Below are 23935 nucleotides of genomic sequence, written 5' to 3' on the forward strand. Positions count from 1 at the left end.
TACTCGTCTGCGTCACGAGTACTCGAGTACTTGAAAAAAGGCTGGTATCGGCCCGATACCGATACATGGTATCGGTACTCGCCCATCCCTAATAATAATAATAATAATAATAATAATAATAATGATAATTAGGGATGTTCGATACCACTTTTTCCCAGACCGATACTCAGACGCTCAGTACTCACCGATACCGATACCAACTGCCGATACCAGAAGTACATTTTGACAAATAAAAAAAATCACGAAAAGATATTTTTAAACAAATATATTTCCTTTAATTTTGACCAAAAAAAACAGCACAGTCACTCTTCAATAGTCTTAACGCTCAAAATAAAACACAAAAATGCTCTTTTAGTTTAAGATTCACAATTTTGAAGTATTTCCAAACCGGTGAAGTTTTGGTGAAAAACTGCTGCAAGCTAGCGCCACTTACAGGCAAGGAGGACTCACTTAACGTCTTCCCCCTCTGCCATCGCTCGTCACGAGTACTCGAGTACTTGAAAAAAGGCTGGTATCGGCCCGATACCGATACCTGGTATCGGTACTCGCCCATCCCTAATAATAATAATAATAATAATAATAATAATAATAATAATAATAATAATAATAATAACAAGAAGAAGAATATTGTGGGTTTGTGTGAGCAAACTGGTCATCAAATTGTGGACTCCGTTGTCATCATAAGGCAAAAGATGATTAGAAAGATTTACATTCTCATGCAATGTCAACAAGCAGGTTGAATAATTGATATTTTAGGGTGGAATCAATTATTGCAGCAACAAACAGTATGTCCCCATGTGACGGCCGGGAGTACACACTTATTTGTGAAGGGAGCGGAGGCCGATAATTACGATCCATACTAAAAATGATTTACCACGTCCGTCACTCAGCTCCACACCCCTCAGTGGAGGTCTGGGTTGGGTCTCCGCTGATGAAATTCCATGAAGGGAACCCCTCGGGACTTGAGCTGCTACATCTGCCGCCTTGCGCACGTACGGGGAAATGGCTCGGGGCATCTCATTAAGGCCTTTTCTTATGTCTTAGACATGCTTGTGAGACCTGCAGCTTTGGAACCGCAGTGCGTGCACGGGCAAGGCTTTGTGAGAACCGTTTAGCAAATATTGATAGTTCTGCCGCATGGAGGGGCATCAAAGGGAAAGGAGACAAGGCGGGATCATGGGTGCACTGTGCAATCATGAATGATTGATGTAGTATTCTTTGGGAAAAGGGAATTTGGATTTTGTTGCAAGAGTGTCTGATTTGGGTTTCCCACCACACAGGTCTGGTTATAAAGAGCCACGCGGGTTTTCATAAAGCGACTGTTTATTGGTCCTCCACACAAAACCACATTTTCCCTACAATACAAATCAATAAAAATCCGGTCATCATTTTAACTAAATTTTTCTCAAGATGAGAAGATAGCGGTTCATAAAACTTTATTAGACCCCAATTCCATTTAATACATCTTTATTGCTTGGAAGGAGTGGCTGAATTATGTGCACATTTTAGATATGAAGCAAATGGTGCTAAAATTACATGTGGATTAGAAGGTGGCCAGAAGAGGGCACTGTTTAAAAAGTTTGAGCAAGTGCTTGCAGGTTATCTGTCATCCAGGAGAGATGCAGGGTGGGCCGGCATCTTTTGGGGCAGACGCAGTACTATTTATTTAATATTTAATAAAATATTTGCTGTTTTGGGGGTACAAGTAATTACAAGTACATTCTGAAAACATTCCCATTATCTTATTGCAGAGTAGCCTAATCTGATATTTCTAAACAGAAATGAGGGCGAAATTATTTAATCAAATTGCGTAGCAGACAATTTGCAGAAGGCGTGACTCGTCAGTGTCCCCTCTAGTGGACACAATTAGCAACAACAGTTAATTTTAGTGAAAAAGCGCCGTTTGTGTTCTGCCTTCACGGGCCACAGTGGAACCCCTGATGGGCCGGTTCTGGCCCGCATGCCATAGGTTTGATAAGGGTAGACTAAAAGTCCTTGTTGGCCGCCTGCTGTTCCACCAGTGGCCTGTTGGTGGTGTCAACGTCTATGATATTGTGGTCAGGCTCCCTAGAAGAGCTTTCTCCACATTGGCATTTAACTCATTCACTCGCCGCCATTTTCACAGAAGGAATCCCGTTCGCTCGCGGCTGTTTTACTGAATTTTGACTGATTTTGCAAGGCCCACAGAATATTGTGTTCAATTGCTATAAAAGCATGGAACCTATCAAAAGAAAGAATAAAATCTCTTCTTTCATCAGGAAAAAAAAAGTATGTTTCTATCTGTTTCCGTTTTGCAGCAATTAGCATTAGAAGAGAGCTAAGTTTCATTAGTTTTCACAAATCTATTTAAAATTGTAAGTAATTGAGCTTTTTTTCTAGATGGCCCTGGTTGATCTCCTTTGCTCTGCTGCCACCTACTGGCCGTTTGTGTAATAACTACCATTTCTGCAACCGTTCTTCATCAAGGCCTTCTGTATGCTCTAGCATAAAAAAACAACAACAAAAAAACATATAAATACGTCTTTGGGACACTATAAACATAAAAAAACGTATTTACACGTTATTGGGAGCAAATGAGTTAACTTTCTCAACTGTTACATTGTGATCTCCTTTTCGCATAAACCACAAAAAGTACATAGAACAAAAGTGTTTTATATGATGGTTGATTGCAAAAAAACAAATAAAAGTAATTCGTTCTGCCAAGCCTTTGATGAAAAAAGTTCATTTGGATCCAGATGTAACCTGATCTGATCATCTTTTGTTTGTACTTTAAGTTAAATAAGTGACTCTATGAATTGTCTAAATTAGGTGATTTGATTAAAGACACAGAAAGATGAATGATTTTTCTTACTATTTGAGATTCCAACCACCATCCTCAGTTGGTGTTTCGTTAGAAGTACCGTGTGGCTATATTTGTTGTTCCCGCAGCAATGATTGTCCAATGTTCACACAGGTTGGCTGTTCACCTCCACAGTGACTCAACAGAGACCAATTATTTTTAATGACTTGTTTTAATCGGGACCTTTAATCACAGCAACAATAAACAGAGAAAATATGAGCAAAGCTGTAGAGCTGTTAACCACTGCATGCGAGCCAGCAGAGTGATCAGGCAGAACCTGGTGGGGGTTTTTAAGAGCCCTCTCCGATTTTTTTGATGGTTGGTTGTTGTCTTCGTAGTATAAGGAGGCACAAAAAGAAGAAGGCAAACTGTAAACATTAAAAAAAATCATAATAAATCATCAAATATGAGCCTTGGGAGGTCCTTTCTCGCCGTGCGGTTCCAACGAAACATGGCGGATGCATGTAAGCAGCAAATGTCCGACTGGTCAAGTGGTCCTAAACATTTCACAATTTTTTCAAAGAACTGTTGAACTGTCGAGAACCACTCAATCAGGGAGACCACATTCATGCTCAAAATCCTGGATTTTGTTCCTGAAAAAGGTTCCACTCTACAAGAAACAGGTTTTAAAGAGTAGCGATCGCCGTTACTGTGTCAATTTGGCCAATTACCTCGCAGAAGATGAGCTCCTTCCATGCATTGCTCTTTCTTACCTTGCGGTCACCTGCGTTCACAGTCAACTGAGGTGCTACTCGGCTTTATATATGATTTGGGGCTCGGTTGAAACAAGTTTCATTCAGGCAGGAATGAGGCCTATGCTGGTCCGACCGGATGAGCTGGGTTCCATGCAGCAGGCACGACGACCGGGCAGCCGCCCTTCCAAAATAAATCTGATTGACAACACACTATCTACTCTATTTATTTAGTTGAATCTTTCTTTTTAGGGACCATATTTAGTAACTTAACCTTGAGGCAAAAAGATGCTTCCTGCCTGACTATAAGACAGTAGAGCCAATGGGATCGCTTCCATTCAATCACTGAAACTTAAATAAGTGTAAAGAATGGTCTATATATCATTATTTAAAAAGATTATCGTAATAATTTTATGAAATGAAGAAGTATTACCTTTTATAATGGTTTAATTGTTTTTTTTTAATTGTCAATTAATCCGCTATGAGAAAGCATATTAATTTACAATGTTCCAAAAATACTACTACTACTACTACTACTACTACTAATACTACTAATGATAATAATAATAATAATAATAATAATAATAATGTTGAGGCACTGACCCCTCTGAAGTCTGATATAAAAATATGAACACAAAATAGAAGATTGAAAAGGAAAATCAACGTAAAACACGGACCAGAAAAATAAAATGGAAAATAATTTAATGTAATCATTATATTTAGTATAATTGTATTTATTTATTTTTACTCTTTACATTCATAAGAGGGGACAAAAAGGGAGTCTCTGACCACACGTCGTTGATTGATGCAAGCCATGTTAATAAATACACTAATTTATTCACCATTAAATCCAAAATGATTTATGAGTTATAGTGAAATTTAATGGCTGGAAATGTGGCTAAAGAAGTTGTATTAGAGATTTTTTTTTTAATTAAAAAAATGAAATAATTGTATTAAAAATGATTTTGTAGCTAGAAATTACATTATAGGCAAACATAAAACTCACTATGTTGTTGTTATGTTATTCATGAGTTATATATTTGCCATACGGGTTTATATAAATTTGTACACTGTTATTGTGAATTGACATGCCTCTATTGTATTTCATTTAGTTCATTGCTCTTTATTATTTCTCTAAAACTTTTTTTATATCTTACATTACGTTGGAGCGATGTAGACGGCAAATCATTTCATTACATAGGGAGAATATTTGGAAAATGTTTCCGTACTATTCATGTGACTGACTCTTTGAAAGGATTCTGACAAAACGTAGAGCATGTTTTGTGTCAAATCAATCCCTCAACACATTTTGCAGGCTTGTCACTTACTACTTTCTTTCAAGACACTCGCTTTCACCGCAAACATTCTTTTGAGCCTAAAATGGTGTCTCGGACATGGATAATTATACTTTTCATGATTGGGTGCGTAACAAAATCATAACGTTGAGGTTATGTGTGGCAGTTGTGTTGGCCAGTAATAAGAGAATGTTTTGATTAATCTGATTTATTTCGGTTGGGAAACAGCATGACATTTTGTTTTTCATTACAAACAAGAAACAAGTCATTGAATGGCATTAAACATTCAGTCAGCTCTAACAAATAAAGAAGTGAACACAGCAGTGGGAAAAGGAAAACGCGCTTCAACATATATTCAAAAGATCACATACAGAAACCAGGTTGCAACTGAAATTGCCAGTTCCGTTTCAACGACAGAGCTATGCCACTCTTCCGGCTCGACGACTTCCGGCAGAGAAACAGGCTGGATGAGTCTGCAGAGTCGCTTCACAGTTTTCTTAACACGTGTTGTGGCAGCAGGACACACTCGGGGGTATTTGAAAAAGGTAGATCAAGAACAGCTCATTTCGTCAGTGTCTTTATTATTAAAAATATACATTATATATAAAAATAAAAGCCCCTGAACCTGATGATATTGTTAGTCTTAGTAATTATACCATATGAGCCGGGCAGTCTCTTAACTTATAGCAGCATTTGGTGCATCCACCACAGTAAAAGCACGTGTACCCTCACATATGTTGTGCTTATAACGTAGCTGGACGGGGACGCTGTAATCATTCGTTGTGCCGTAGTGTGTATTTGAGGACGGAGCGGGAGGAAGTGAATGCAACTTGGCAACTTGGACGAAGTGACTGCAGCTCACATTGCGGCAGGTGAGGCGGTGAACTCAATCACGCTGCCGTTCTGATGCAACAAGAAACAAAAAATAACAATGAGATCAACAGGAAGCAGGAAGTGGAGAAGGAGGCCGTCTGGTGTGCAGCATTCCAAGTCTTCATACAAAGCACAAATAATACAACAAAACCAAAACACACAAATGGACAAAGTAGCACGATATGAAATGCACGACATGGAAACTAGAACTGAAATCTTCTGCTGGAGTCATAGTTTGAATATACAGAAAGGAAATGTGATGTGTAAGTGCCTGTCTCATAGTCCAAAGCAGCATGGTCCTAAATTTCTCATGGGTGTGAATTTGGGTGTTAATGGTTAATGGTGTGGGTACGGTTATGTAATTGACTAGCGACCAGTACAAGGTGGGATAGAAAACGGAACCTAGTGTCTATTACTAGAAAAGGTGCTTAAACGACAACATTGTACCAAAATGATTTTTGACGACCACACCATGCAAACCTTGGAATTGAAAAACATTCGCCAGTCAAAAATCACATTCACAAAAATTTAGAGTCATGCATATTTTGGGGATGTGGGAGGAAACCGGACTATGGTGTTTGTTCACTTTTCACGGGTGATACATTTCAAGCCCCTCACCGCGATAGGCGAATTTCCAAAATGTAGATGTTGAAAAAAAATAAATAAAATTAATAATAATCTTTTTTTTTTAATTTAATTGTAATTTTTAGACGGGGAATTTACGCCTCTACTCAAGCATTACAAAGCCCGCCACATGGTTCACACCCTTCTAAGCGACAAAGTAGAAGACGTTTTAATACAGCAACAAAAAAGAAGAAGAAGACAAAGACAAACGGTAGCCATGGCAACTTGGTTTCACCTTGAGCAACTAAAAGTTGCAAGAATCCACTAGGACTGTACCTTTGGCTGCAGTTGGATTTTACTGAATTTTGGATTCTAGTTAAGGGAAGCCTATTTATGGTACAAATGTAAAGAAAAACTTGAACGTAGTTAACTCATTCAAGCCCAAAAACGTGTAAAAACGTTTTTAATACTTTGTCATTCGCTCCTAAAAACGTGTTTACACGTTTTTTTGTTTTATGCAAGTGTATACAGAAGGTTTTGATGCAGCTTCTGACGTGAACGTGGCTTAAAGCAATGGTAGTTAATAAAAACACAGGCAGCAGAGTATAAGAGATCAGCCAGGGTCATGTTGCAACAAGCTGCTGTGTTTAAACTAGTTGCGCTGCATGTAATATATCATTATCAAGCATTTTTGGGGGTTGGCGTCAACTTTAAAACTGCTTATTTCTCTACACTTTGCATGTTTTTCCTCCAACTGATGGATCCTTCAAGGAACCAGAATACATAATACTGGATTTAAAAAACAGATGCATAACAGTTGTGTGGTGATGTTCACAAATGCAACTCAAATCCAAAGTCATGCCTAAATGGGATCTCATGCTGAAAATGATAAGGGATGTTTACACGGGGAATCACACAAGTTTATTTCTTTTACCTCCTCATCCTCATCATACTCATTCAATCCTGCAAATTCTGTCTGAAATCAGGCAGACGCACATGTAATTAAAAAGTCGATTATGCAAGTACTGGGTAGTAAGCAGTAGATGTCTTTAAAAGAGTGTTTACCTGCATTTTTTTGTTTAGGTTGTTTAGTATGAAGGTCGCCACTTCGGGTTTACCGACAGAATTGGCCTGGACAAAAGAAACACGCAAACTGGAGTTTATTTTCAAAACGTGTCACGTGAGTGCAATGTAGCACCCTCAAAGCACCCACCAATTCAACTGCTGTCTGCCCATCATATCCAGGTTTATTTAGATCGGCTCCAGCGAGGCTCCATATTTCCAGGCCCTCCAGGTCGCCGCTGACGACCAGGCTATCAAACGGCAACAAAACCACAAATACAAATGACAATCGTTTCCAAAACGTGTCCTTTTGCTTTTCAGTAAACGAGGGCAGTACATTAGGGACAACAAATCAGCAATATTTGTATTTTTTGGGCAACAGCTAGGCTCAGTGGTTTGTATTTGTGAAAGTTTAACATACAATCATGTCTGGTTGATGTACAACAAGGGCACAAGATATGGGGGAGTCCCAACGCTATGCAGTCAGGGAGCATTCCTCTTGTGTGTGTTCGTGCCAGCAAACTGGTTGAGCTTGTGTCAGCTATGTAGGATGGGTTGGTGTGGATCTGACACTTTATGTGTGCATGCAAGAGCGTGTGACGTGTGAGACCTGCACAGTTCTGTTCCTGCCTCCTCCAACTCATCTCGGGAGAAGTGGGCTCCCGTCTTCCTCAGGAGCTGGACGACATCCTTGTGCCTATGTCGGACGACATCACCGTTACGTGCTATTCTCAGTTAGCCACAACTCAGTAAGGCAAAGGACAAAACTGTTGGCGGCGACAAGTAAGAACACGAGTCCCGTCGCCCGCATGCGCCCAACCGCCCACACAGGAGTCACCAGAAGTGCAACGGCACTGTACAGAAAAATCAACAACGCAAACAAAAAGATTTCATCATCGTTCTATGCTGGCACGTTGATAGTTAATCTTTCACACTATGCGGACCCACAGCCAGTATGCATGAACTGTGAAACTGGCATCAGGCTGCGGGACTGGTTCCGAGGACACGCCCGCATCTCCACACCCGTCTCTTGAATGACTTTGACATTTTAATTTAGTTCAAGCACTGTGTTAAGTTTGAGGACAGGCAAATGTGCTGTCACAATTAGTAGCAGCAGAGGAGGTCATGGAATGCAACAGAGGAAGCGAAGCAATGCTGAGAGGCCTCCCCCCAACTTTCAAAGGAAACGTGTCACTGCTTGCAGTGACAACCGTTAAAATAAGACAACAGTCAGTTGGCGCAGCTCCAACACATACGTTTTCTCCCTGGGGCCAACGTGAATTCATGAAAACGGGTAGAATTCATATACTTGATAAATATTTGGGGCAATGTCGAGGAATAGTAATGTAGGCCATATGACAATTAGCCTAAATAGCTTGACATGCATTAAAGTGGAAGTCGACCTTAAACATTTCTTGACAATAATATGTTATATGTGACCTCACTCGTCCAAACATTCTGATTAATATTACATATGTGGAATAAGAGTTATGAAGCAAAATCCAGCCATTTTTATCCATCTCAGGGGGGTGGCCATTTTGCCACTTGCTGTCGACTGAAGATGACATCACAGTTGCTCAGGGCTCAGGCAACGACCAATAACAACACCTGTTTTCTGACGCTGAGCCGTGATTGGTTGTCGTTAGGGTTGTTTTCCAAAAACCACGACAATGAACATTAGAGCTGATAACTAACGTGATATTAACCAGGATACCATATTTAGACCAGTGGGGTGCATAGTAAGATGGCGTATTAGGGCCACGTATAAAATATTCCAAGAAAAAGCTCACAAATTTGGCATTTTATAAAGTGGCAAATGTGCGGGGGGGGCTCACAAATTTGCGACTTTATAACGTATTTCTCATAAGCTTCTGAGTTTTTTTTTTCTCGCAAATATGCCATTTTATAAAATCGCAAATTTGACACTAATTTCTTAGTTTATTTCTCGCAAATTTGCCACTTTACAAAGTGGCAAATTTGACACTTATAAACTCGGCAAATTTATGAGTTTTTTTTCTCGCAAATTTGCCACTTTATCAAGTATTGTCAGAATGTCAGAGGTATTTCTCATAAGTTTGATAAAGTGGCAAATTTGTGGTGAAAAAAAACCTCACAAATATGCAACTTTATAAAGTATTGTCAGAATGTCGTAAGTATTTCTCATAAGTTTCTGAGTTTTTTTCTCGCAAATCTGACACTTTCTAAAGTCGCAAATTTGTCACTTTATAAAGTGGCAAATTAGTGATTTTTTTTTTTTCTCTGAATATTGCCCCCACCCTCTAAAAAATATATATATTTATACATGGCCCTAATACGCCGTCGTAGCATGGAACATTTTATTGTAAAAACAAAATTGGGGGGTTGACTTCCCGTTCAACCTCTACTACTCCCCTTGCTTCTCTGCTCCCATACTGCCTTTCATTCCTTGCACAAGCTCCTTCATTAAAATAACCATTCAGATGACAGCAAATTCTCGTCTTACCTGAAGCGCACGGCATTGCACAGGGGTGTGTCGCCATAGCGATCTTTTGCGTAAACCGTGGCGCCAATCGTCAGCAGGTACTGCACCACTTCCAGGTTTCCTTCGCAGGCAGCAATGTGCAGAGGCGTCCGTCCGTCATAGTCGCTCAGACACAAATTACTGCCCTGAGCCACGGGATGAAAAAGGACATCAGGCAGTTCATTCGGTGCTTTAAATTTATTGTCCGGCAATCACTTAACTGTGGAACAATCCAAACGGGTAATGGCGCTTGACAACGTGAGCTACATATTATGGTGTGACTTGCCATTTCTTTGAGGGTTTCTAGGGCCTCGATGTCACCGATCTTTGTGGCTGCACAAGCCAGCGAGGGTGTCAGAGCATCACGGATGGCCTCCAGCTCCTGTTGGCACCATAAAATTGGAAATTAATAAACTGCCTTATAGGGAATACAAAATAGGATTATTATTTATTTATTTTATTTTTTTTGTAGAAATTTTTTTAAGGTAGTGCTTTAGAGGTCAGCGCCGCCCTGATCTCGGCTGAGCAGAAAGGAGAGGGGTGAGCAGTTGCACACAGGCGGGAGGGAAGGGGGAAAGAAAACATGGTGCCAGTGGGTACTAGTTAGCCCCAAGGACAAAATGAGCAATCTGTTCTAAAAATAGCTTACTAGTGATGGGACACTGACTAAGAGGAATTAAAACATCCATCCATTTTCTTGACCGCTTATTCCTCACAAGGGTCACGGGGGGTGCTGGAGCCTATCTCAGCTGGCTTTGGGCAGCAGGCGGGGTACACCTGGACTGGTTGCCAGCCAATCACAGAGGAATTAAAACAGAAGAATGTTTATAATATTTCTTTCTTTTAACATGAATGTACCAAATATTCTATATTTTGTTTACACATAAAATAGATTGTGTTCAATTGGGAAACAAATCTGCTTTAATTTAACCAAATAAAAAATTGACCAAAAAAAAAAAAAAAAAACACACACACACAAAACCGACCGCATTATATTTTTGCTTGCTGTTATTATACCCTCAAATTGTGTTTGACCCTAATGTTTCTACTTTCAACTGTTTAAATGAGAGACATTTACCTTCCTGTTATTTAACTCATTCACTGCCTTTGACAAGTATACTTGTCAATTGTATTTTTTAGAGCGGTGCTAAATGGGGGCGAATCTGAGCATGCTCCACTGTAAATATCAAACTTGGAAACAACTTTACTGATGCCCAACCACCGGTAGATGACATCATTGCCCCATTTTATAGGAAATAAACACAGTTTCAGAGTCCATGGGAGAAATGGCTGTATTTTGGCAAACCTAAATTTTTCTGCTGTCAATTATAAAAGAACGGGACGGGACAAAAAGTAGGGAGTCTATTCTGTTATTTGGTAGATTCGGTTTATATATAATTATTGAATGTAATATCACGTGAGTATTGGAAATGTAAAAAATTTCTATAATGACTGGCAGTGAATGAGTTTTAATTGGAAATTAGTGACCAATTTGCAATGCATGTGCACAGGAAATTGTAGTGTCCGGCCTGTATTGAGATATCAAGTACTAAACAATGCAAACACGTTCAAAACTCAAATTATTTTACTTGTGTTCTCCACAAATAATAACTCTAATGTAATTCTGTAACTGTCAATCAAGCCAGTGTTTGACATCTGGTCGCCACTGTCTTCCTCAAATTATATTTTTGAGCAGATTAAGGACAGATATAGAAATTAGGACTTAACTATTGTGTACGCAGGAATTTCTCACCTCTTTGCAGCTAATGCTCAAAGACTTGGCGACGACCTGGATGAATCGACTGTCACTCAGACTAAACTTGGCTCCTGCCAAATCAGCAGTCATCTCACCTCGCAAGTTCTGCCCCATCATCTATACGCAAACATAGACATAGACAGCATAGCCGGCATAGTTCTTAGGTCTGCATTTTAGTGTGTTGAGTGATGTCACCTGTTGGTGTATACACCAACCTTTTTCTTGCCATCTAGATTTAGGTCTTTCTTGGCCAACACATAGGACAGCTTTGATAGGGCGGCCTCTGGAGTCATGTCGCCACCAGCTATCAGTCCGGCATCTGTCAATACCTAAATTGTGTTTTGGTTTTAATTTGTGTCAAAATTATGAATGACTTAACTCATTTGCTCCCAAAAACGTATAAATACGTTCTATTTTAAATTAAGTGTCACGAAGACGTATTTATACGTTTTGTTTTGTTTTTATGTTAGAGCATACAGAAGGCTTTGATGCAGCCTCTCAACTGCAGAGAATGGGGGAAATAATGGTAGTAATTACAAAACGGCCAGCAGGTGGCAGAAGAGTATAAGAGATCAACCAGGGGCATGATGAAAACAAGCTGTTTCCCCACAATTGTAAGCAGATTTGTGAATAATGATATTCTAATGCAAATTGCTGCAAAGCGGAAACAGATAGAAATATACGTTTTTTTTCCTGATAAAAGAATAGACTCTAATCTTTCTTTTGTTATGTTCCCTGTTTTTTTGTAGCAATAGAACACAATATTTTGTGAGCCTTGCAAAATCAGTCAAAACCCAGTAAAATAGCCGGGAGCGAAGGCATTGCTTCAGTGAAAATGGCTGCGAGTGAATGAGTTGATGAGTATCGGGGGCCAACCTTGCCAGTGGCATAGGACGTAGACACCGTCCCCCTCAAACACTGTGTGCAGTTTATGATGATGACGCCAGAGTCTGTGGCCCTCTTCAACTCCTCCAACAGGTCAGAGCGGTTATCCGGGCCGTTTCCACTGCCGTAGGTCTCCAGAACCACTCCCTCCATGGGCGGCTGGAAGAAGGCCCTCACCTAAAAACAGAGATGAGTGCAATGAAAAAACAAAAAATAAAAAAAAATGCATAGCAGATCAGTAGAATGCAGGTTATTTTTTGCAATTCTCTCCTGCCCAAACCCATCTACGCTCTTAAAAGCCCATCTGCTGGAGACTCTGCAAGTATTCCCGTCACTGGAAGGCCATGTGCCACATCATTAGCCATGGCATATGACTAGAACAGCAGATGATGGCAGGGTCCGCAAGGAGAGCAATTAATCTGAAGGTGTTAGCAAGCGTAAAATCATTTGGCAAGTGCAGGGCAGTTAGCACAAAATATGAGATAAGGGGATCAGTAAAAGTGGTTACTTTTTTGATGCCATAAGCACTTTGACAAGAAATGCTCGACGCGGATTAGCTATGAGGCGCTCGTAGCGTCGACACAGCGACGCACGCAAGAGTCTGGTGCCCCATCAAAACGTGGCCTCGTAAAAACAGTTAAGGGCTGTAAGAAAGCCTTGATGGTCGTAGTGGGCTGCGGGAGCAGATTGAGACAGTAAAGTCACCCTCCTGGTGGCCTCCCAAACGCGAGCTGCAACTAAACGCTTCGCTATCAATGCCAAGCCTTCCTCTTTACAGGGTGATTGGTCATGGCCCATAACGTCAACCTATCTCTCTCTGAGCTGAGCTCTGATTGGGTTTACACGAGCAGGAAACTAAGAAGTGGGAAAATTGCACAATTAAACTGAAGTTAACATGATTTTATTGCGGTTAGAGGAAACAAAAGTGTCTGGACAGTTTGTCAACTTTGAATAAGGTTTTTGTTAAAGGGGAAGTCAACCTAAAAAATGTTTTTTGACAATAAATATGTTCTATGCAGCCCCACTAGTCTAAATATGGTATTTTGTTTGATATTGTGTTAGTGAAATATGAGTTAAGCAGCAAAATCCAGCATTTTTTAAATCTCTCTCAGGGGGCGGCCATTTTGCCACTTGCTGTTCACTGAAGATGACAACCAATCACAGCTCACCTATTTTCTGAAGCTGAGCTGTGATTGGTTGTTACTTGAGACCTGAGCAACAATGATGTCATCTTTAGTCAACAGCAAGTGGCAAAATGGTCGCCCCCTGAGATGGACAAAAACAAATGGATTTTGTAGCTTAACTGCATCCATCCTTTTTCTGAACCACTTGTTCCTCACAAGTGCTCCGGGGGGTGCTGGAGCCTATCCCATCTGGCTATGGGCAGTAGGCGGGGTACACCCTGAACTGGTTGCCAGCCAATGCAGCTTAACTCATATTCCACAAATGTAATACTAACACTTTTGCTCCCAAAAACGTATAAATACGTTCTATTTTAAATATTACCATGCTCCCAAAGACATATTTATACGTTTTCTAAAAGTTTTTTTATACTAGAGCATACAGAAGGCTTTAATGCTGCGTCTGTACTGAAGCGAATGGTGGAAGCAATGGTAGTTATTCCAAAAAACGTCCAGCAGGTGGCAGCAGCGTATAAGAGATCAAACAGGGCCATGTTGCAAAAGGCTCTTTTCCCCACTGTTTTAAACAGATTTGTGAATAATGATGAAACTTAGCTATATTCTAATGCTAATTGCTGCAAAACAGAAATCTACAAATATTTTTTTCCCCTGATAAAAGAACATATCTAATCTTTCTTTTGTTATGTTCCCTGCTTTTATAGCAATAGAACACAATATTATGTGGGGCTTGCAAAATCTGAATCCAGTAAAAACAGTCGGGAGCGAAGTGGGTTGCGTCAGTGAAAATGGCTGGGAGGGAATGAGTTAATCAGAATGTCATGTTTAGACTAGTGAGGTCACATATTACATATTATTGTCAATAAATGTTTAAGGTTTCCGTCCACTTTAAATAAGTCTTAAGAACTATGCTCTTTTATGAATAAACTGCTAATTCAAAGTAGGATTGAGCCTTGGTTGGTGGTAACTTGCATCTGGAGATGTGTTCAACACATCACCAGTCCATCTATTTTGGTCACTTCACCACCAGATAAAGATTCACAGGAACACTTACAGTAGCAGCAGTTATTCCCGGGAAGAGTCTCAGCAGGCCGACATTCCTGTTGAGATCAGTGGAGACCTGAAACTTGACTGTGGTATTTGCTCTCCACACAGTGTCCCAGTTGACTGCAAAAAAAAAAAAAAAAGTATGATAGAACAGTTCAACGCAAGAAAGGATGATAGAGCATATAAATATACCCTGACAACTTACTTGCCACATCAACCTCTGCAGTGGCAAGAGGGGCCAAATTAGGGGATGCGAATGCATTAAAACTCCCAGCGTCAACTTTGGTCACGCGGTTTCCTCTATAGAGCTTGTTGTAGAAGTACAAACACACCTGAGGAGAGACAGGTGATTGATTTTAATCCACGGTCATTTAAGATGGAGGGAATAGTACACACACGCACACAATAGTATTGTTTTGTCAACGTTATCGGTTGCGGACAATGCATGGAATTTGTTGCACTTGAACCGTGCACTTCAAGATAACGACTTCAGTGTTTATCCTGTTCCCGATAATTGTTCCTGTGTGTTGCGAAACACCAGAAGCTACATCAAGACGCAGTCTCATCAGACAAGCAGTGCTCTGTGTGCCAGCACAGCAGCTCACACCTACTGCACAATCTCAACATCGTAATAAATAAAGTAGTTCCTGTAATAATGATTAGTGAGGTTATGGTATCATTTGTTCATCTGGTTTCGATCTTACTGTTCTATTTCACCATATAATAAAATGGTCATAAAATGCAGTCACCGTCGAGCCTGGCAACTTGTGGCAAGCCACACCCATTTTCTTGAAAAAAAGAAAGTGGGTGTGGTAGGGCCGCCATTGAACTGCTGTTCGGTCAATTTGTTTATTTGCTGTGGCATATTCTTGTTGAACGTCACTCTTCGACGGTGGAAGTCCATCCTCATTACGTTCAAAATGGCACACGGGAGAGATGATGATGGTTATAGAGCTGTCAAAATTAATCGATTAATCGACAAGTAATCGATTAGCAAATTTTTAATAGCTTGTTTTCCATCTCTCAGCAGCCAACACAGCTGAGGATCGTTATCAGGCTTCATGCAGACTTTGCTGATTAGATAATCATTTGAAACACCTGTGTTGCTTGTGGGAGACATCATGGAAAACTGGCTGGATGGGGGTCCTCGAGGACCGCGGTTGAGAACCACTAGCAAATCGGCAAATCGGACATTCAGCTAACTACTTGCTCCTCGTTGCATATCACGTGACCACCGTACACCGTGCGACTATTTATTGTGTATAAAAATGTTCCTTAAATTGTATCTTATTTACTTTAATTAAAAGGCATTAATTGTTTCAGTAGTATTTTGTTGTTGTCCTACTTTTCCAAATGCATTGTGGGTAAGTTTGAGTGTACAACTTTTTTTTTTTTCTTTTGGACATTCAGGCATCTCTACAAAATAGCATGACCCCTTCATAGTGCATTATATGGGGAATAGTGTGGACTGTTCATTCGGACACAGCCTAGGTCAAAATATGTAGGAAGCGCCCACATTACATTTTTCTGACATCACATCAGCTCTTCACTGATTGGCTCTTTCCACTGTCTATTTGATCAGGTTTGCCCCATCACAGGCACGCACTAAACAGCTCACCTCGGGAATGACAAACTGGCCGGCGATCAACAGCGCCCCCAGCAGGTTGTCTCTGCCGTCATTCCTCATCTCATAGATAGGCACCTGAGATGAAAGAGTAAGTGAGGCGGGTATTTGTCATCAAAATATGGATTATGTTCTTTGTGGGGATTTTTTTTTTTTTTTTTTTTGCTTTTACCTGTGAGCCAGTGAGGATGACGGGCTTGCCCAAATGTTCACACATGAAAGACAGCGCAGAGGCCGTGTAGGCCATAGTGTCTGTGCCATGAAGGATCACGAAGCCATCGTAGCTTTCATAGTTTTTCTAGAAAATAAATTACTTTCATAAATTTAAAATGTCAAAACAACTACAGTAATAGGGCAAAAAATAATAATAAAATTGTACCTCAATGTCCTTTCCTATTCTTCCCCAGTCATCTGGGGTCATATTGGCCGAGTCCAACAAAGGGTTGTACTCTATAATACTGTAGACTATCCTCTTCTTTGTTTTACTCAAACTGAAACAGAAATGGAAATTAATTTATGATTGCACGCCTATCGTTAATCAATATCTATTCAATAACACAACCATTCCTGATAAACTTTATTATCAATCACCGTGAAGTGCCAGAGTTCACCCCAAACCACATAAAATAATATACAAAAGTTAATTGGCTTCACTGTGAAAACAATTATTCCTTGTCACGGACTTTGGATAAAGCTCTTGTTACTTTTTTTTTTTTTTTTTTCCTATAAAACGACTTTATGAAGCGGAAGAGACTATTTAGCAGAGCCCAAGCAGTGGGGAACCAAAACTTGAATTAAGGAGTGTAAAAAGGAGGATCACATCGTGAGGGGAATTAGCCATTTTTCTTTTCCGGCGAAAGCTTAACACCCTGTGAGACTAGTACAACATAAGGTGGATGATTGGCTATGTCTTGAGGCTTATTTGAGGAGTCATTTGAGTTGGGGATGAGGGGTGGATATACAGTACAGTATACATATTAATGTGGCCTTTTAAAGTGGAGTTAGCTCAAGCAGCGGGTGGGCCACACCTGAGACACTGGATTTAAAGGCTGCATGATTGGTTCGTTTTCCTTCTAATCTCCCTTTTAAAAAGAAACAGGGCAGGCACACACACGGCAGATTAACATGGGCCGGCCTTTTATGAAGACGAGCTGAATGGAAACCAAACCAGGGGTCCTCTAATTAGCCTCAAATGCACACAACCCTGGAACACATGCCGCTGATAATCTTTGCCATGAGGAGAACGCCTCTTGTGACATCATGCATCAACTGTAGCTTAAGGTGCAACCCCCGTAGCATCAGAATAATCAATAGTGATTACTATAACAAAAACAGCTTTTTTTTGTTGACACCATCATTGGGACTCTTCAAATGTGTACAGGTATCAGTTGCATCACCCACAAAATTTACCTGAACAAAGAAAGCATTTCCAAGAATGCTTAATAATTCCCCAGGTGCTTACAATTACAACGCTCACATTAGACTTGCATATGAGCAAACTGTTAGTGCAAACACGATATTTAAAAATGAGCAAATATAAGCCATTCGTGCTCCTCAGCTGGCAGCAAATCGACAGGAAATGTAACAAAAGCACAATAGTGTATTTATGTCAATCAATGTAGTTTATACGAGGATGTAGGGCTGTGCAATTAATCGAAATTCAATTACAATTTCAATTATTACACTCCACAATTACAAAATCAGCATAAACGTAAAAAAAAAAATATTAATACTAATTTTTGAGTTGTTTAAATTGATACATTTGCACCTTTTTTAATTTTTAAAATAACTAATGTAACACATTTTATTTCATCCAAAAGGAACTTGCACAATTATAGTGTTTCAAATAATTGTATTTGTCTTAATATTTTTTTATTTGATTTTTTTACGTTTAAACATTTTCTTGTTTTGTACCAAAAACTAAATAAATAAATTATCGTCCTACTGCACAGTGCACAAGCTGCACTCCAACTTCAAGTTTTTGCCAACATAAATAAATAAATAAATAAATAAATAAATATTATTATTATAAATATTATAAATTCTGTTTGGTCTAAAAGGAACTTACATAATTATAGTGTTTCTATTTTTTTTAATTGGTCTTAATATTTTCAAATGCTTAAACATTTTCTCGTTTTGAACCAAAAAATAATTGTTTGAATAATCATGATGTCAATTATTGCCAAAATAATTATGATTATTATTTTTTCCATAATCGAGCAGCCCTACTAGGATGTTAATTGGTATTTAAAGCAAGTGACAACGTGCAGGCTTGTATACTATGATGAATATATAAGAAAATATTATTGCTACAAGATTGTGAAGGTTTCTTTGGCTTGTTTTATGCTTTTTGTTGATTGTTCTGGACAGAGATAAATCATGCAGAATAATACAGTCCAATTGATATTGACAATAGAAGGTTTAAGGATTATTCAGTTGAAATAAAGCAATGTAGTCTAGCTAGCAGCTGACTTAATGTACAGTTACCGGTAAGTTATTACTGCCCATGTGTGCATCCTTGTAGTTAGACTGCAAGAAATGTGATCAAATGTGGATTCATATAACTATAACAGGTGTCTGTAAGTATTAGTATTTATTTACAGTAACTGTATACAGTTAGAACACAAACTCTTTGTAGGTGGTCCACACAGACCATTTTCCTTTTTTCTTTTATCGGCCATTTTGTTGCCATGCATGTCATGTTGTAACATTTTGCGGAGAGCTCAGCCACCCAACCGTTCGCAAGGGCAGGCAAAAAACACAAGGCTACAACATATACAGCACCTGTGGAATAGTTGGTCAGAATGTATAGTCGGCATCCTGTCAGGGCAACAAAAGTCATTAATTAATCACATTAAATCCACGTCGATGTGAAGGCGGCAAACAAAAGCGTGACAAAGCAATGTTTGTCGACAGCTCCAGGTAGAAAACCTGTGTAAATGTTGACTTTAAATATTTTGTCAGTGAATGAGTAAACATCGTAAAACACCTCTGTCGACCTGAACATGCATGATACCCACAGCATTAGTAATCTGACCACTTAGAATCTAGGTCAAGACAAAAATAGATTTGCCACAGAGTATATAATACAAAACATTGCACACAGTCAACAAGTTGACTTACTACTTATATATTCTTTCGTGTTACAAGTGTGCTGGAGCCAATCCCAGTTTACTTCAGGCAAGAGGCGGGGACTGAATGTCAGCCAATTACAGGGCATATATAAAAACACATTCACATTGGGAAATTTATGGTCTTTAATTAACCTAAGAAGCCTGTTTATGGAATTTAGTACCAATACTGGGTATCATATTGGGTCGATACGTGGCCTTATGTCAAGGATAGTGGTATATTAGAAATTAGAAGAAAATTTTGATTAATTTCATGTTATTTTCAGGAAAATGCTACATTGGCGTATATAGGTCTTTTTTTTATTATTATTGGTTATTGTTTTGTTTTGGGTTTTTTTTTTGTTTGTTGTTTTTTTGGGTGGGGGGGGGGGGGGGGTATGTAATCAAAAGTACCAGTGGTATCAGTACTCTGTATCAGTGACTACTAAGAGTTGAGTCATGGAAAAAATTAGTGGTAACCAAGTTGTCCAATGTGCCAATATAAGTTCTTGAATTAATACAGATTTTTTTTTTTTATTGTTTGCATGTTCAAAATAAGCATTCAAAACAAGTTAAGTATCTTAAATATTTTATGCACATGCTATGATAATGATTATTTGTCCAAAATGAATATATTACAAGTAATGATGCATATTTTAATGAAAGAAAAACTGCAAATTGCATTGTTAAACAGACAAAAATGTCTATAGATATTTATTTTTTTTATTGCTGTTAAATTTCTTGCATTTTTTGTTTTCATTTTTTAATTTTACTTATATACTATTTTCGCTGTTCTGTATTTATTTGATTGTTGTGCAACTGTCACTTTATTTTTTTTAAGTTAATGGAGCTTGTGACTCAAGAACCTCATATGTGAAATGAATCACCTGAGTGACTCAGAGTGACACGAGTCCACAAAATTATTTGAGTCAGCCAGCACTCGGACAAAGTACCACTAAAGGTCCAAGGAAGCATGACACACAGCAATGATGGTTGTCATTGATGATTTAAAGCTACTCCGTCACCCGTGGTTGAATTACAATGAAAATTGCAGAAATTCTTTCTTCCTGTAAGGAATTTTGGGTCCACTTACGGCAGGACTAAGGTGCACTCGGGGTCATAGTAGTCATACATGCAGGTCTGCTGTGCATACATCTCATCGTGGAGGATGGGCAGCTTGCGCAAAATCTGCACAAAAGCGTTGGCTTTCGGTGCAAGAACTGTGGGGGAGAAGTATAAACACAACTAATTACTGTATGTTTTTCACAATAGAATCCTGGACTTTTCTGGATATAACTGCTATTTACAGTACAAGTGTCATACTGCACTCTAGTGGTTCATGTGAGATTACAACCAGAACACATTTAGAACGTGATCCTTGAAGAAATGAGAGACAGCAGATCAGCACGTGAGAGCAATGAGGCTTGAGAAAACCACAAATCATGTGGGTTTAAAATTCTACACCCGTAATGGAAGATAATCTATACGTAATTCATAGTAACTGGGGCATAAAATGTATTCATTGAAGCTACACAACCTGGATCAAATAAGATCAAGCTAAAATACACATCATTTATTGTACCTGTAAATAATGTCAAACAATAGTCATCTTTGAAATGCAGTTTAGCAACTCTTTCAAACTAAGATTATAAAATGCTCTTTAAAGGTAAATTGCACATAAAACTATATCCGCTATATCAACATGTGAATTAGGATTGTTTAGGTTTGCACAATATGGGTAGTCATCTGTAGATCTGTTGAATTAAACTGATAATACGACAAGGCCTGCTTCCTTTTTGTCTAATGAATTTCCATTAGCCCCCAGAAAAATTAATCCCTCCTAAAATTAACTTATGTCAAGAGCACTACTTGACTCGTGAATGTACACAGGAAATTGTTGGATGACCTTGGGAGAAAATTTGTTTTCGCCAGAGGCCCTATTTGGCCAGTGATACACCAGATAAACTGTCAACAACTAGTTTATTGGAGCCTGGCTGTGCTGGTGGGGTCTTACGTCAACACTGTTGGTTTTGTCTTTAAAAACAAATCCCCTTTATTTGTATTATACAATTTACTCCTTCCTAATTAGTTTATATTTAAAATAATGGGATCCAAATCAGCCAATAATCAGCCATCATTTTCTTGTGTGAGCAGAGGAAATTAGTGATGGATGGAATATGTGAAATAATACTTGTAATTAAGGAGACTTGAGTCCAAAATGTGGCACACCTGTGCCTTCCACAGATAAAAATCCAACTCCTGTGTACACTTTTTTTTGTCACTACTATACTATATTATGTTATGCTGTCAAATAACAGCATAACAACTCGGGGTGTGAATTGCCTTGTACCTGACGATTCGATCCGTATCACGATTCATAGGTCACGATTCGATTCGATACCGATTAATCCCGATATGAATTTACAAGTCGATTGTTGCGATTTTTTTTACTCAAATTTAGAAAATACCATTCAATAAACTTCTACATGTACACTGTAAGATTTGTATGAAAATGTATTATTTATTGATCTGAAACTTCAGTTTTATAACTGTGAGCCACTGTATTTAACAAATAGGTTGTAACCTTTTTTCATGTTAGAACAGCATTGAAATAAAATATTAAGGTTTAATGTTCCATTAATATAACATTCTTCCATGCTTAAGGTGTGAAAGTTAGACATTTTTTTTTAAATATTTTTCCATCAAAAATGGATGTTAAAAAAATAGATTCGGCTGCCTATTGAATCGATTCGAGAATTGCGTGCTGTAGTATCGAGAAATATTGCCGAATCGATTTTTTTTAACACCCCTAATAACAACAGTATTGTTCTTTCTGTACACTCTCAAACTCTGTTCTGTCCGACTAATAAATATCCACCTCAATACAATTGACAAAAGATGGAATCCTGTATCAAAATCCCCTATTCCGTTATTACTCGATTCGTTTAGTGATTCACCCGCAGGTGGTGAGGCAGCCTCGTGTTGTGCATGACATGACATCAAGACTAGAGGCAGCTAAAAAGAGGCTCAGGCTACCAAATGTGCTAGCAGCTTGACCTTGGCTGCACATACGTAAGCAGAGTGGCAATGTATAATCGTGTAATCACAAGGTAAACCAAAGCTACCGTTGTCCAGAAGCGTCATCCCGATGGTCCCTCCGGTGTTGATGACCAAGACGCGCGCTTCGGCTGCGCTCGGCGAGCTGGCCAATTCATTTCCATCGAACGACCCGCAGCTCGTGAGCTGTCTCCTTCGGCACGGATGGACTTGGGGATTTCGAGGCGAGACCACCTCGTTGGATTCGGCAGAGTCCAGTTTATGGTGGGACAGAGCCCGGGCAAGTGGCGTCAAGGTGTTCGGAGGGGTATTCGCCATGAGTGAAGCCAGTGCTGCTACTGCTGCTTGTTTTAAGTGTGGAAACCTACGGTGGTCTTTGAACGTCACAATGGACCCCTGCAGAAAAACGACAGTCGTGTGTACACAGAAACAAAATCTCTATTTTAATAGCGGCAGGTGTAACGGCGATGTTAGTACTAGCATAAAGGTACCTTTTGCTTGTTTATCTGCTTCCTCTTCACGGATGTGTTTTTAACTGGGGAGTTTACTTTATGGGGGGGTGATTTGTTCCTGTGACATCACTAATATGGGCGTGTCTTTCCTGCACGCGAAGTCACCCATAGCCATTGGTCAGCGGCTTATGGCAAGCCATAAAGCCCTTTTTACATATTAATAGCCGGGCTGCAAGTGTAATTTATTCCCCGTTTTTCTGAATGCCCCTGTTTTCGGATATTTTTTTCAGAAACAAATATTAAAAAAAAAAAATCTGAAAACAATATACATCCATCCATCCATCCATCCATCCATTTTCTTGACCGCTTATTCCTCACAAGGGTCGCGGGGGCTGCTGGCGCCTATCTCAGCTGGCTCTGGGCAGTAGGCGGGGGACACCCTGGACTGGTTGCCAACCAATCGCAGAACAATATACATAAAAACAGAAAATTAAAAGAAAATTATACAAAAAAAAACAGCTGCAAAACAAAATTAGTCAGAAAAACAGGAGTTTTTTTCCCCCCTTTTCTTTTCAAGTGAATGCAATACGCTTCCGTACTAGAGATCTGGAATTAGTCAATATGGCATCGGCGATATCGCAAACTTGAGTTTCAGGGAAGATATCTACAATTCCGCTGCAGTTCTTGAATTGTACATATTTGTAATGGGAAAGCCCAGACACAAATGTAATTCAGTGACGTCATTTGTCCAAGGCAAATTGCATTTTACTGTACATGTGTTATTCCGTTTTGACTAGGAAAAGGTGAATTACAGCTATTTATATCTGTCCTTTAAACTATAGTCACAATTAAGCTACAGATATCTTTATTGAACGCTCTAAGCACATTAAATTTTCACAGTACCGCCATATTGCAGACTTTTGTGGATATAGGTTTGTTTCAGAATTTGAAGGCAATTTCACCAACACCTTTGAAAAACAGACCATTTATTTGATCGTTTTTGTTATGTTTTTAAGCAAAAGAGGTAATAAACCATTATA

At 39.2% G+C, this 23935-nt stretch overlaps 1 protein-coding gene across 3 annotated transcripts; it reads right to left on the minus strand.

Annotated features, from left to right (window-relative positions):
• Positions 1 to 5018: 5018 nt before the first annotated feature.
• Positions 5019 to 23076, minus strand: aspg (asparaginase homolog (S. cerevisiae)). Of its 3 annotated transcripts, XM_077538273.1 has the most exons (19): positions 22935 to 23076; positions 22512 to 22839; positions 20480 to 20606; positions 19061 to 19096; positions 16656 to 16767; positions 16449 to 16574; positions 16271 to 16354; positions 14858 to 14984; positions 14660 to 14772; positions 12458 to 12643; positions 11797 to 11910; positions 11579 to 11698; positions 10112 to 10207; positions 9808 to 9971; positions 7936 to 8022; positions 7477 to 7576; positions 7329 to 7394; positions 7198 to 7239; positions 5019 to 5729 (listed from the first exon to the last, which is right to left on the minus strand). In XM_077538273.1, the coding sequence occupies exons 2-19, from the start codon at positions 22759 to 22761 to the stop codon at positions 5685 to 5687; spliced, it is 1995 nt and encodes a 664-aa protein (XP_077394399.1). In that variant the 5' UTR covers positions 22762 to 22839; positions 22935 to 23076; the 3' UTR covers positions 5019 to 5684. The 3 variants fall into 3 exon arrangements, with proteins under 3 accessions (XP_077394399.1, XP_077394400.1, XP_077394401.1); XM_077538274.1 differs by lacking the exon at positions 19061 to 19096; XM_077538275.1 differs by lacking the exon at positions 7198 to 7239.
• Between the last annotated feature and the right edge of the window lie 859 nt (positions 23077 to 23935).

The sequence above is a fragment of the Festucalex cinctus genome, chromosome 12 (genome assembly GCF_051991245.1).
Source record: "Festucalex cinctus isolate MCC-2025b chromosome 12, RoL_Fcin_1.0, whole genome shotgun sequence".
NCBI classification, from domain to species: Eukaryota; Metazoa; Chordata; class Actinopteri; order Syngnathiformes; family Syngnathidae; genus Festucalex; species Festucalex cinctus.

Coding starts and splice junctions, on each gene's coding strand:
- aspg (XM_077538273.1), bottom strand. CDS start 22,761: ATGGCGAATACCCCTCCGAACACCTTGACGCCACTTGCCCGGGCTCTG. Junction 19,097..20,479: donor GAGTGCACCTTAGTCCTGCC/GTAAGTGGACCC, acceptor TTGCCCTGACAG/GATGCCGACTATACATTCTG. Junction 5,730..7,197: donor AGTATGATGAGGATGAGGAG/GTAAAAGAAATA, acceptor TTGTTGCATCAG/AACGGCAGCGTGATTGAGTT.